The 15,265-nt window shown below is 33.5% G+C and overlaps 1 protein-coding gene and 1 long non-coding RNA gene across 2 annotated transcripts; both read left to right on the forward strand.

Annotated features, from left to right (window-relative positions):
* The first annotated feature begins 347 nt into the window (after window positions 1-347).
* Window positions 348-7,357, forward strand: LOC141692818 (E3 ubiquitin-protein ligase PRT1-like). The gene is made up of 7 exons (XM_074497762.1): window positions 348-653; window positions 4,364-4,392; window positions 4,470-4,649; window positions 4,749-5,144; window positions 5,267-5,464; window positions 6,123-6,244; window positions 6,674-7,357. Exons 1-7 carry the CDS (start codon window positions 580-582, stop codon window positions 7,043-7,045), a joined length of 1,371 nt encoding a protein of 456 aa, XP_074353863.1. The 5' UTR covers window positions 348-579; the 3' UTR covers window positions 7,046-7,357.
* A 3,768-nt stretch (window positions 7,358-11,125) lies between these two features.
* LOC141690238 (uncharacterized) lies at window positions 11,126-11,569 on the forward strand. Its single transcript, XR_012562696.1, has 3 exons — window positions 11,126-11,214; window positions 11,317-11,403; window positions 11,495-11,569. It is a non-coding gene; the product is annotated as an uncharacterized LOC141690238 (long non-coding RNA).
* The last annotated feature ends 3,696 nt before the right edge of the window (window positions 11,570-15,265 follow it).

Raw genomic sequence — 15,265 nt, forward strand, 5'->3', positions numbered from 1 at the left:
CTGGGAGACCTTATAATTACAAGGATATATAGTTATTTAATCAATCTTCAGCCACCACAAAAACCAAAAAATTGCAGAAGATGTAGATAATGGTCGAATCTGCAAAGCAGAAATAATTGGAGATTTGGTTCAGTGTCGCCCTGCAGGCTGTCTAGGTAAATTTGAAAAAATTACTTAATAGGACTCGTGTTCTAATTTACAGTGGTATAATTTCTTGCCAAACATATGCAACTTTAGGCCCCCAAAACTTTGCTGACAAAGGCAAAACACTAATTTCATTTCCTTCTTGTATATAGCACATGTTAACAAAGGCAATTGTAGTAATATTAATCGAAGGGCCTCGAGGTTCCAACAGCTGCGTCACAACTAGTATGACGGGTCTCACAACTACATTTACCATAACGGAAAAGGCCCACAATCAACAAGCCAATCGGTTTACAGAAAAGGCCCACAATCAAGAAGCCCATGAAAAACAAGCCAATCGGTTTACATGAAACATCTTCAATTTCCTCATCAGTTCTATGTTCTGTAGGAAACAAATTACAATAAATTAAAAAAGAAAATAATAAATCAAATATAATGGAAGCTGCTGATGCAATGAAAACTGAACCTGAGGAGCTCATCTCCGATTCCTTTCTTTGCTGCGTTTGCCTGTAAACTTTCTTCTCCTTTTTATACACACAATCATATTAATAAATATATGTATGTATATGTGTATGCAATGTTTTTGTTGATTTGAACTGATTTTTATTGTACTGGTTATGTTTGATATCTGGGTTATAAGTGAAATTTGCAAATGTTGAGGTTTAAAAAAAAATTGTGTGTGAACAGTAAATTTAAGGTCAAAAAAGGTTGTAAGTGAAGAACAAAGCTGATTTAAATTTTTCTTAATTAATTTTAGCTACTTGAATCTCGATGCAATAAATTTTTCCGGGGATGATGATTTATGTTGATATATTTCACGGTTTAGGTTATTCAAATTTTTTACGAGGATCGGAAGTCTTGTGTGCATAAAAAAGTAGGTACGTATCAGTGTTTGAATTAGCTGTTAAGTGTATGAAGTTTGAACATATACCACTTCGTGGTTGTGGACATATTGCAATTGTAGGTCAACTTAGGAACGAGTTTTTTTGTTGGAGTGACCTTGGAGGTGTGCTTGATGGTGTTCGTGAAGCAAAATGCTTTGTCTATTGTTTAAGGTTTTAGACGAAGGCCTTACCGGGATCATGTATTATATTTGGACAGATTTTAAGATTGGACAATTACGATTTGATCATTATGAATAATAGTAAGATATATAAGTAGATAATAATGAGTGTAGTAGATGTGGTGGCCGGAACAATCCTGGACAGATAGAGGGCTAAAAGCATACATGGAATCATGGTGTTGATATATATCAGGCAATGGTCGACTTAGGGACCAGTTTATATGATTAGAGTTCCCTTGGAGGTATGCTTGATTTTGTTTGTGAAGCAAATTGGCGTTTACTTTTAGCGTTAGTTTGCATGCTCCTTGCATGTTTCGGTGATTATTACCAGATAACTATTAATAGTTGATTTTAAGACCAGAGAATCAAGATTTGATTATTATCAAATAATAAGCTTGAATGGAGTGGAGTGGTACAGTGGTAGCAATGGTGTTTAAAGAGAGGGTTCACGAAGGATTGCAAGGACGGAGGGAAGTGATAGTAAAAGTTTTAAAATTACAATTTATGAAACATTTCATATTTTACCCTTTAGATCACAACATTTTTTTTCAATACATAGTAATAAAGGATACTTTATAATATTAATAATTTTTATTTTAAAATTTATTTATGTATAATATATACATGCCAGCATCTGTTAAGTGTAGTCTAATCCCAATCTTAATAACTTTTGATCGTAATCTCCTGTAAACTTTTATAGTTTTTATCTTTTATTCTCTATTTTTATCTTAATTTTTTTTAAAAATCCTTGTAATGTATAATAGTGATTATATAGTAATATTTGATTGCCATATATTTATATTTGCTTATAAATATATGATTGATTTATTAAATATTCTGATTTCCTGCTGAATAGGTTTTGAAATTTTCTTTTTTGGCACTTAATACTGGTTTTTAATAAAAATAGAATCAGGACTCTAATGCACGGCCACTTCATTAAACTCTGGTTTTTGTTGCTAAAATAGGTCCTAAACTCCTTTACCCTAAGTTACCCGGACTCTTCAATTTTTCCCTCATACCCGTGTCGATCGGAGTTGACATGGGTGTGGGTATGGGATCTGAGTTGGATCCTTCATATAAAAACCGGACACTTTGACTTCAAGAAACCTAGTACTTAATTATGGACAGGAATGTCAATAGATTATTATTTTCATGTTTTCTTTTTAATTTATGCTAGAAATATGACATAAACAATTATGTATGTGTTTTTTCATTTGGTAGAGGACACTGATTTACAATGTGAAGTATAAGAAGTAGGTATGATTTCACTTATGTGAAGGTTATATTCAATTTCATATCCATATCCACGAATCCTAATTTTTTAAAACCAAAGAGTCCGACACCTGGATCCACACCCGTGTCCGACGCCCGTACCCGAGTCCGGGTAACTGAGCCTTTACCTCTTATGTTCAGGAACTGGATCATCTATCTTCAGATATAGAACCATGTACCCGTTTTTGTTACATATTATTTGTATTTAGGAATGTCAAGTATTTCTCAATTTAAATCTGCTTTCGTAATTTAGCTATAGCACCAGTTTATCTGTTGTATTTGATTGCAGACCTTATCGACACATATAATCTAACATTAAACTGAAGTTTCGAGACTCGGTATGGTGGTGCCATCTAAAGTTGTGGTAACTATAGCTTTATAAGATAAAACTACTCGGACACACCATAGATCTATGGAAATAGTTAATGAGGCCAGGTTGTGACAAGAAGTAGAGGTTTAGAAAACCAATTAACATTTAGTTTCATGTAACGGGGTTTAGAAAGTGAAGCAGTCCATTTTCTTACATGCTTGAGAACTATAAAGAGTGTATTAAAGACTCGTACATGGTATCTGTTGACCTTGAGAAGCCATATATTAGTGTATCTTGTGAAAAATAATTTGGAGCAATGTGGGGTTAGCGGGGGTGCCTGGAAGGTAGATTAGGGTATTCCAGGATATGTGAGTGCAATGACTTTTGTGTTAGGAACCTTGATGGGGTGAAACAAAATTTTATTCACTAGAAGTTGGTTAAATTATAGATCAAAGTATCAAGGTGAGTATCCCAATGTCATTTACCCCCAACATTGATCTAGTAACTAAAACAGGAATGTGAAATTATAACAGTGCAGGGCGGTATTTGAAGCACATGGCCTGCATCTTAGCCGTGTGAGCCACTTTAAAACTGATTAGTGGAGACCTATGGTGCACGAGGCATAGTGTCTAAAGTTGAGGGTTACTCCAAGAGTGTTCTATGTCAAGAAGGTCCCAGTGTCACCAAAAGATAAAGAATAGCCATGATTTATGCGTGACCATTGGGCAGAATTAGCTGAATTTGGATGTTGCGAAGATGATGACATTGTGGTTGGCGTGTGAACTTGTAACTGCATTTGTTACAGGTTAAGTAAGAGAAGAAGATTGTGAGAGCATTTTAATCAAGGAAAGTTGATCACAGAGGACATGGATTGAAGAAGTGTGAGTAGACGTGATGGCCAACTTCTTTAATGACATTCCCTGTCATAGGACTTGTTGGAGACACCTGATTATGGTAGCAGATTTCATGTAATAATGGTTGGGCATGGGATATAGGGTGTGTCTCGGTGTTTCTTAAAAAATTACCAGTAGCTAGTACTTCGCTTCCTTCCTGTTACTTCTTGTCTTTTTTGTACATTATCCCTCTTTTACACATGCCTTTAGACAGCTTTAGTCGTTAAATCAGATTCTTATGCTTTTGCTTATACTTTTCTGCGCTTTTAGATAATCTCTTCTTTTTTTTGCAGCCTCAAAATTTCTTCCAGAAAAATTCATAGATTTTCTTCTAAAAAAATCCAAGGAATATAATGATTTTCAACCTCTTCAGTAACGTTTTAAATTAATTTTAAAAAGATTTTTTACCTAAACATATCTCTACTCCTTACTCTAAGGGTAAGGTCTGTACAAATCTCATCCTGCCCCGCCCCGCTTACTAGGGGATGAGCCAATTATGTTAAAATTTTATATTGTTTTCGTTGTGTTGGTTTGGTTTTTTATGTTTTTGCTTTTGCATATGGACACTACGTTTGTCTCAATAGAGGTATAACTAGTTCCACGATTGTTTTATTACCCAATAACTGCTTCATGATAGTATATTGCATATTCTGTTCTAATCAAGTTTTATTCTTATTGCAGTGATCTCCTGTACAAGCCTATTGTTCTGCGTAAAATGTTACTCCAGTGACAATTGACTAGAACCTGTTTTCATTTTGTACAGTCTAACAAATTATCCTTTTTGCAGCTTGTGGCCATGTTTCCTGTTTCTGGTGTGTTCATAGGTGCATGAATGGTGTTAAGGAGTCTCATTGTCCAACTTGTAGGCATCCATATCATCATTTTCCTAATATATGTCAGATGTTTCATTTTCTTCTCCGTAAGATGTATCCCATCACCTATAAAATGAGAGAAACTCAAATACTAGGTAATTCACTGTGTCTGAGTTTTCTAATGTCATTGGCATTCACCAAATTTTGCATAAATACAATATTTTGATCTCAATTGCTGTTTTCACATACTTAAGAGTTTGAGAAGGCAAGGGACTGCTTCTCACCCGAGCTTAAAGATCCTGTATGTGCATCACGTAATAGTGAGAAACTGTGTCATCTGGGTGATGCGGGTCAATCATATCTCACAAATACTACAGAATGTTCATCTTTAAAGGGCTCATCAGGAGATGGACCAGCTGCCTCAGACTTGAAGGAACTGGTATTTTCATCATCAGTTAAAGGGTTTTGCAAGAACCAGCCAGAGGAAAACTCTTCTGGAGGCTTTGGAGTAACTCAAAATCAAGCTGTTGAAAAAAATGTGATGTCCAAGGGAGATAATGGAACTCATGTGCGGGTGTCAATCACTGATATGCTCTGTGTAGCATGCAATGAACTTCTGTTTCGACCAATTGTTCTTAATTGTGGGCATGGTACGCTTCTGCTTATGCTTCCTGCAATGTTTTGTTGCCTTTATCATTTTTTTAGCAACTCTTCATCTCTAAAATGGACCGAGTTCATGCAATATTAAAATCTTTTGGGGAATGTGGTTCAGTATACTGTGAGACTTGCATAAGCATCCCAGCTGACGAAAAACTTCGGTGCCAATTATGTCAAAGTTTACATCCAAAGGGGATCCCGAAGGTCTGTCTCGAGCTTCATCATCTTCTGGGGACCCAGTTCCCTACAGAGTATGAACTTCAAAAATATAAAATAAAGCATATCGATTCTCAGCAAGAGCTTCCAACTATTCGTAAGTATCTATAGTTTTCTCAGCACTTCTTGCTTTCAGATTTTTGATTTCTTAGAGTGCCATCTGCAAAAGTGCTACTGCCTACTAGTATGCTGCAAGGTAATTGTATGCATGTATTTAGAATTATTCGTGTAGCTCATGTAATCACAGGATATTACTATCTTTTCTTTATTCGTTTATCTTAAATTGTTAAACTACATAAAACTTTACTAGAACTACAACGATATGCATATCTCAGAATTTATCGCGTACTGAGTATACTTCTCTCTGCATCTCCTATACTAAATAGTACTGGTACCTTTGACAAATCTTCTTTCATGAATATAACTAGCCTCATTATAGCTTTTCTATCTCTTCAACTTCAACACAATTCCGCTCCCTTAGTTTTGGGAACTTTGTATTGCCGTCTTCCCATATACTGTGTATGCCAGAGGTCAATCCAGTATCTACTTTCTATGCTCTCTACTATTTATTAGTCCATATACTGTCATATACAATACTTTCATTACAATCTCCATCTGAACCATACAAGAACGTTACAAGATGTAAAGACTCCGTTTTAGAAGCACTACCACCAAGAATGCAAGTATCATGCTCAATTGATTTAAGCACTTTGACATTTTAATAAGTAGTGTTGTACTTTTGTATGTTGTTGCAGTCTCAGCAGAAGGTAGTAAGCAAAGTGGCCATTTTTCACTTTCATCAGATGAAAATTTGTACCCATCTTGGGCTGACCGCACCGTGCATTTACATTTTGGAGTTGGTTGTGATTTTTGTGGGGTAAGATTTAATTGTTAAGGTTTTTAATGCCGGTCTGTCCAAGTAGTTAAATTTACAGTATGTTTAGCTGTCACTCCGAGTACACATCCAATATTTAAATGATGACTCCTACGTTGTTTACTTGCTTCAGCACGTGTGCACTCTTCTTAAGCAACTGCCTCATACGCCAAATGTCTATCACTAATAGAGACTATGTGTTTGACAAGTGTCTCATATCTTGTCAATAGTTCTGTATGCGGAATGATATTGAAAGCATGCTTCTGTCGTAGTTTTTTAGTTTTCTTTCTTTAATGAACATCCTCATTATTTGTACACAAGATGGTTGGTCATTCTAAGTAGAGAAACAAGCTTCACAAATTGCACAGCAAGTTACCTATAACTGTTGGTATATATACCTTTGCATTTCTGAGTTCTGACTCATGGTTGCAGATGTATCCAATACTTGGAACTAGATACAGATGCAAAGACTGTGTGGAAGTTATTGGGTTCGACCTTTGTGCTGACTGTTACACCACGAGATCAGAGCTACCTGGCAAGTTTAATCAGCAGCATACCCCAGAACACAGGTTTGACATTATTGGATCTGATCCCATACGTCGCATAATCTCGAGGATGATAAGGGGAGATGCAGTCAATATCACGGGAGCTCCTGTTATTCCCGGAACTGATGTAGAAAATCCTGAAAATGTGATTGCTCCCGCTGTTGCTGTTGAGGAAATTGTTGAAAATGAGTTGGTATCCCTCCAGACGTCAGCCAGTAACTCAGAGGAACAAAGTGGCGAGCAGTCACCTACCATGTGAAATTTAGCAGGTAAAACTTTGAACCTGTCATGACCGAGACTTGTTGGATTACAACTATCGAAACTGTTCAAGTTCTAATTAGCGGGTTTCAATCCAGCAACTCATGTTTGTTGCATGTTCTAGCCTGAATTTTGTCGATGTATATATCAGTCAGTATCAGTACTTAAGGTTACTTTCTTTCCTTGGTATGTATTATGAAGTCACTTGTAAGATGAGTGCTATGTCTTGCAATATATGCATTACTATAAAGAGTTTAAAGAAACAATTATGGTACGTTCTAGAGTGCATCTATCATAACTTCTATTTTTGTTATCATGAAGTATAATTAGCATAAGCATGCAATGTTCTTAAAATCTGACATAATATCGCGAGTATTATGCACTCTAATGACTCGGCATTATGTGGGGATGTTGCTCATCTAAGAGATTCTCTGTTCTTAATTAAACATGTTATCACGTTACTAATATTTGGCACTCGTAATGACTCTCATTATTATGAGGGATTGATTATTTGTATAATCCCAGGAACACATGTTATCATCACTTGTATCATTCATTTGGATGTTCAATGAATGACTGGGATTAGTGGGGGTTGGTTCAGTAAGTTGTAGGGTTTGAAGCAAGCATTGCATACAAGGCATGCAATCCATTGTTGTTGGGTCAGGCTATTGTGGGCTTAACCTGAACCCAGACCCAAAAAGTCATATTTTCTCAGCAACCAATATGTACGGTTGTCCAAGTCTTTAAGTTTTTATCTAATCCGCATCACTCTTATTAGCAAAATTGATCGTCCGTTGAGGAGATAGGAACATGGTTTTAGGAGCGAACCACATTATACTCTAACAAAATCTAAAAATCAACAATGTGAAAGTAATAAATTGAAAATGTTGGTACACAAAGATTCTTTAACTTTGAGAAAAGAGACATAATATGATGAAAGTTAATGTAGATTATAATGCGGCATTATCTTTTGTAATGTAATGACGCAGACTTGTAGTTGTAGGGTAGGGGGATGAGAGTAATATTAAACGTATAAAATAATCATGTGTTTGCGGTTGCAAGTGGGGTGGTTGATTATTCTAATTCAGCCAATTTATCAATCAGTTTTTGTAGTAGTAATCGAGTCGACAGAGACTTGGCGGGAAACGTTTTCATTGGAAGTGTTAACAAAGATTCCTTCTACGAGGATAGTAGTAGGACATTACATATACGAGTAAAATCAACTAGGAGTCTCTAACTCGTTTTGTGTTCTACTCTTCTAGATGCTTTTCTTTGTAAAATTTGGTATCCGAGAATTAAATTCTTGTAAATAATTTAAACCGAATTAATCTTTTTTAATGCAGGTAAGTTTTAGTGAGAAATCTCGTATATCCCCCCTGTTCTTGAGACATGTATATTTTTTTAATGCAGGTATTTTTGTGTATTAAGATTAGGATTGGATGACCAATGAAAAAATATCACCCACTCTCTTCGTTTCAAATTATATATTCATTTTGAAAAAAAGTATTTTAAATTATTTATCCACTTTAATTTTTAAGGTAAATTTTTTATTTCAAAATTAACTATAATCCATATATCTCAAATTTATATTTGCAAGATTAATAATATATCACATATTACATTCATTTAATATAATTAATACACTTTTTTTTATCAGCGTTCACTTTTTTAATATTTGTGATTTTTTAAAAATGACTCCTGTCATGGATATACATAGGATATTGACAAAAAAGTCATAAAGGGCAGTTTTTAATTAATTCATATTTAACTGTAATTGTACACTTATATGCGAGTATTTTTATTAAACATTATCAAATTAGTCAGATTATATAATTTCCTTATCGAGATTTGGCCTCTTCAATGTACCGTATTAACCTAGAGAGTAGGACACAATAAAATTAAGGGAATTTATCAAAAATATCAAAAAATAGGTATTTATTTGCAAAAATACCCCCTGTCTTAGTTATTGTAAAATTACTGTTATTTTAAAAAGTTGAGCATTTAATTTGTAACTGTACCTTGCAATAACCCAGATCACTTCTTTTACACCCAGTTTTGTATCTCTGTTGTTTCTTCTCCATTTTCGTCATCTCTTTCTCATTTTTCTCTTCAATTTTTGATCTCTCTCCGTTTTTATTACTCGCTCTGTTGGATTTGTAAGTCTCTCTCTCTCCTCTCTCTCTCCCTCTCTCTTTATCCCTTTCATTGTAACATATATTTTACCTCTTTTTTGTTTTAGATCCGGTTTTAGTTGTTGTTCAAGCTTCGTATGTTTGGTTGCTTTTGATTATGTATTTTTAATTGCATGTTTATATGATCTTTCTCTGATTTTGTAATTTTGTTGTTTTACTTGTTATTTTTGACATAACATACTATATGATGTGTTTAACTTTATGAATCATTGTTCATTGTGTTTTTAAAGTTCATAATTAGGTTTTTTTAGCATTCTTTGTAACCATGGTAAAAACTAGGTTGTCTCTTGCTGCCTCTGAAGCATTTCCTTCGCAATTGAGGTCAAAATTTAAATTGAGGGCAGAAAAAAATAAGGGGAAAAAGGGTTTCAGCCCCTGTTAAGAAGAAAAAATGTAAAATCCTTGCTGCAAAAGGTCTTATTCCACCACCTAAGGTACATTTTATTATTATTTTGTGATTGTCATATTTTCATTCTATGTGTATGTATTTTATTTGTTAATTTTTGTGCAACTTTTTGTGTTATTTTCCAATTTTTTGTTTAATTTGTAGGGTATGCAGTATGAGTTAAATGTTGAGTATAAGGGCGTGAAACTTGTTACTGCTAACAAATACGATCCTATGACTGAGTTGCGTACTTTTCTTTCTGATGATCAACTTGTTGATTTTAATGGTTCCTGCTTTGGGTATTTCTTGAATTTGCCTAACTTTAGACTTCAGAATCAGCTTATTCATCATTTGTTAGTTAGGCAATTGGTTCAACCAAACAGTGATGAGATTTGGATAGGTGTAGCTGGTGTTACGTTGAAATTTGGGATTTTAGAATTTGCTACTGTTACTGGGCTTAAGTGCTTTGGGAATTCGGATAAAAAAAGTTGTGTTAATGTGGATAACAGTCTCATAAGTAGTTTCTTTGATGGAGTGAATCCAATTTTTAAAAGTTCTGTTAAGGAATCATTTTTTGCTAAAAAATGGACGTGTAATGGAGATGCTGTAAAAATGGTTAAGCTGTATTTGTTGCATCATTTTCTTTTGACTTCTACGACAAATACCCAAATTTCTAAAGGTGATTTAGATTTACTGGATGCTAATAAGTTTGATGAGTTTCCTTGGGGAAATGAGGTTTTTATTATAACTTTAGAGTCCCTTAAAAATGCTCCAAATACAAATTCGAAAGACAATTACTATAGGCTCTGTGGTTTCCCATATGCTTTGTAGCTATGGTTATGAGTGTTTTCCTTATCTCAACGGAAAGTATTGTACTAATAGTGGTGCTAGCATTCCACGTTGCCTTAATTGGAGTAATGATTACTTGGGGAATTTTGAAGAATGTTCCAGACTATTGTCATTTGGATCATATGAGGTATATATATATTTCTTTATATACTTATCTTTCTCCTTTATTTATTCTTTTTTGTGATATAATTAATTTTTTTCTTCATTCACAGTTGCAACTTAGACATTTGTCTCCAAGTTCAAGAGAGACTGAAGAGTTGCATTTGCATAATTTGGTTGTGCAAACTGATGTTCATGTTACCTTGAATGCAACTGCTGCTAACATTTCTGATGATGATTTTGTACAACCTGTTGCAAGACCTGTGAATCCTGTTTCTTCTTCATCAGACAAATCCGTGAAGAAAATGCAAAAGCAGCTAAAAAGACTTGAGGCTAGTCATAAGAAATTGTATTATGAAGTTGATCAAGTTAAAGTTATTGTTGCTGAACAACGCTTGTACTTTGATTCTCAAATTTTAAAGCTCCGTGCTCTTTTATTAAGTAAGGTATGTAGACATTTTTTATTTGCATATTTAGTTGCATTTTACTGTTCAATTATTGTAATATAGGTGCATATTTAATTTAATATGTGACTATATATATACTTATAATTTACAGGTTTGGGTAGATGATGATGACTGTGATCAAGATTCTATTGATGAAGATAATGATCCTTTTATATCAGAAGTTAATATTCGGAATGAGGTTGTTATTTATTAGTTTTAAGTTGTTATTGTAGATTAATTGTTACTTATAGTTCGCTTATTTTAAATTTATTTTTTATTGTATTTTCTCTTTTTCCTACAGGTTCCTGTTGATAATGATGCTAGTGTTAAAGATACTCCAGCTGAAAAAATTGATATCCCTGTAGATGGAGTTAATGCTCAGAATGAGGTTGACACTTTATTTATTAATTTTTATTTTATTTTTTTGTTATTTGTAGATTGGAATAAATTTTAATTTGCATTTAAAATTTAAAAACTAGGTTTCAGATAATGAAGTTGTTCGAGCAAGTAGTGGAAGAATTGATGGTTCTTTTTTGAGAAATGTGATAAGGTCGAACATATAACGAATGACAGAAATGAAGTTTCACGTGACGATAAAAGTGCTGACATTTCCATTGGTGTTGGGGTTGAAGGTGGTGTTGTGGATGAAATATCTCCCAATACGTTGAATGAAATTGAATTGGAGATGAAAAAGTTTGATAATAGGTTCTCAGAAGCAAAAGTTAATCCGGGTGCTCCTATTAGCTATGTAGATGGAGTTAATGTTGCAGGGGAAGTTTCAAATGATGTGGAGGCTGTTGATAAAAAAGGAAGCAAATCTGAACAAGTTGCGAAAAATGTTGATTATATTGTTGCAGAGTTGTCAGTAGTTGCAGATGAAGTTAAAGAAGATGTTGTTTCAGTTATTTCACATGTGCCGGGAGCTGAAGTTGAAACTGCAACATTATGTAATATTCTGTCGCGTTCAGAATTGTCAGTAGTAGAACATGACAATGTTGATGATAAAATTCTTGAAGTTGCAAGAGAGTCTTTGGATAATGCCATATGTGATGAGGGGATGGATGATTTGGCAAGTTGTTTCAATAAATCTAGTCATGATGATATGAAAGATGCAGGAGTGGTAAATTTATATATTTTCAAAGTTTTTCTTAGAATGTTTTTATTTTGGCTTGGATTTTTTTATGTTATTCTGTTTTAATGAACTTTTGTATATTTTGTGATTTATTGTTCTGTTTGTAGGTTGCATCTAAAGTTGTTATGTTGCGGAATCCTAGTTTTACCACTCCTCTGCCTAAAAGATACATTAGGCTTCCTGCCTTTCTGAGATCTCCATTTTTGCAACATTTTAGATCAAGCTCAAAGAAAATGGCTTGTAATTTGAAAGTTGAAAACAAGGTTTCAATTTTTCCATTTGATCAAGATATTGGGAAGCTTCCTGAGTTAGAGTTAAGTGCAGAGTATTATGAGTGGCTGGATACTGGACTGCTTGCGAAGAATAGGTTTGAATTCTATTTACATATTTATTTTTGTATTTTTTATTGTGTATTTAGTACTTATATATTTGTTTTTCTTTTTTTGAAGTGTAAGTTTTTATCGCAAAAAAGATAATGAGATTACTCCTCCTTTTAAGTTGGGAGGGAAGTTTATTGGTAAGAAGATTTGGTTTCACGCCATTGAGTATGGCAGTTTCAATCTTTCAAATTCTGTAAGTTTTACCATTTTTTAAGTTTATTAATGTTGTATCGTCAATGTGCATTTTAATGATTATTTTAATTCTGTGTTTTATAACATGTTGATGTTTTTATTTACTATCTGAGGAAGAAATTCAAGTATAATGCAAATTCTACGAAGATGATGACTACTACAGACACCAAGTTTCAGAAAATAATTCTATCACTTTATTCTGATATTCCTGATTGTGACAATATTGATGAGTCAAAAATCCGTTCGAGAAAGGATATTCTACAAAGGATATTCTAGATGTTATTAATGGATCTTCGCTGCTGTAAGGTACTTTTTGGTCATCTGTGGAGTCTGTATTGATACCACTATGGTTGCATGAGCATAATCATTGGGTTGTTGCTGTTTTGAACCTCGTCACACGTGAATTTCATGTGTGCAATACTTTTGAGAAAGATTCAGCTAAAGATTTCTACAAGCAAACTATGCTCCCTTTCTCTAAGTTGCTTCCTCACTTTCTTCTCCTTACTGATTTCGACTCAAGGAGTGACATTGATTTTTCTGCTAATCCGTATTCAGTTAATGGAAGAACTGATTGTTTGACATCAATGTATACACGTCTTGCTTATCCTCAGTGCACAGAAATGTGAATTTTTACTGAATACCTAAATTATATTGTATATTTGTTTGAATATTTTTAACTTCTTTGTTTTATTGTTTTCTATATAACTTTTTTTTTGTTTTTTGCAGTGAAAGCGGAATGTATATGATATGTATTGCAGAGTACTTGGCTATGCAAATGGATTTTCCTAAAGATAGTTTTGATGTTTAAACTCATCGATCTAGAATTGGTTTTTCATTGTACTCGTATGCCATTGGAAAATAGGTTTATAAATATGGCAGTGACACTGAATATATGGCTGATGTTAATGAAGATGCTGAGGATTATGTTCAAAATGTGAAACCGAAGAAAAGAAAGGCGTTAGGGAAGAAAAAGGTGGATAGGCGTGAGAAGAAAACCAAGGAAACGAAAGACTATATTGATATCTTGTAATTTAACATTTAATATTAGTACTCTGTTTATTTTGAGATTGTCGATTCTGAACTGGTGACCAACAAACTTGGCGAAATGTTCGTTTTGTATATTGATCGATTTAATCAATGTTACATTTGAAGTATCAGTATTATGTTACATTTCTTGCACTCTAGATTGTGTTTAACTAGTTTATTTTCTTTAAAATTTGTTGTATAATTTTAGAAAAGTTAATCTATAAGTAACAAAAAGGTTTCATAACAGGTTGCAAGATGTTATAAAACAAAATTTTTGAATTTTATGTTGCTTATGGGGTTGCATATCTGGATGCATAATATGTTTTAAATAGTGTTCTGTAACTTATATTTTGATGTTCTGGTTGCATATTAAGTTTTATAATGGGTTTATAATAATTTTCAAATTGCATATGAAACCCCTTATGCAGAGTATAATATGTTTGAAATGGACCCAGAACATATGAACTTTTGTATGAACCATACATTATCAAAATAATGCTTTTAAATCTAACATTATCAAAACAATTGTTAAATTTAGGATATAAGGTTTAGATCAGATACATCAGACCATGTTAGTAACATTTGATCAAGGTTTTTATCGATGTGAAGAAATTGTTTAATGCACAAGCTAGTAACAATATTTCTGTTATCAATCTTGAACGCATCAATGGCCGCAACAACCCGTAATTTTATTTTTGTTTTTTAGTTAATTTCATGGTTATTTTTGTGATATTAAAATTGGCCCCGCAGGGGTACTCATTTTTATCCTCACTTGCAACTTATTTTGCAACTAAATATAATTTCCAACATATTTTTTCAAATTTGCATTTGTGGTTGCATATATGGTTGCTAGAAGTTACATATATGGTTGAAGTAGCTCTTTCTAGTTGTTTTGTAGATGATTTTAGTGTCATATATGTAGTTGAACCAAATTTTAATTGTTTTAACCATTAAGGGTTCATTAATCCCTTAAATGGGTTTTAAAAATATACGATGACCTTTAATAAACTTCGTAACGGTTTAGGGTTTAGGTTTTAGAGTTTAGGGCCTTTAGGCCCTAAACTCTATAGCGTAAACCCTAATTAAAGCTAGGGTTTAGGGCCGCTAGGCCCTAAATCCTAGGAACCGGTAATTTTATCCGAAAATTTGACCAAAAAAATAATTTTTTAACCATTTAGAGTTCATTAATCCCCGAATTGGGTTTTAGAAAGATACGATGACCTTTAATAAACTTTGTAACGGTTTAGGGTTTAGGTTTTAGAGTTTAGGGCCTTTAGGCCTAAACTCAAGAGCCTAAACCCTAATTAAAGCTAGGATTTAGGGCCGCTAGGCCCTAAACCCTAGGAACCGGTAGTTTTATCTGAATATTTGACCAAAAAATTTATTGTTTTAACCATTTAGGGTTCATTAATCCCCTAATTGGGTTTTAGAAAGAGATGATCAACTTTAAATTAACAAGTACCAAAATATTAATTTATCTTTTACAATATAAAACTAATATCTTTGGTTGCATAATTAGT

The sequence above is a fragment of the Apium graveolens genome, chromosome 10 (genome assembly GCF_009905375.1).
Source record: "Apium graveolens cultivar Ventura chromosome 10, ASM990537v1, whole genome shotgun sequence".
Classification (NCBI taxonomy): Eukaryota; Viridiplantae; Streptophyta; class Magnoliopsida; order Apiales; family Apiaceae; genus Apium; species Apium graveolens.

Excerpts from the sequence above, each read along its gene's own strand:
- LOC141692818 (XM_074497762.1), top strand. The coding sequence starts at position 580 with ATGGAAGCTGCTGATGCAATGAAAACTGAACCTGAGGAGCTCATCTCC. Across the intron at positions 654-4,363 it reads TTTCTTTGCTGCGTTTGCCT|TGATCTCCTGTACAAGCCTA; the intron begins GTAAACTTTCTT and ends TTCTTATTGCAG. Across the intron at positions 5,465-6,122 it reads GCAAGAGCTTCCAACTATTC|TCTCAGCAGAAGGTAGTAAG; the intron begins GTAAGTATCTAT and ends ATGTTGTTGCAG.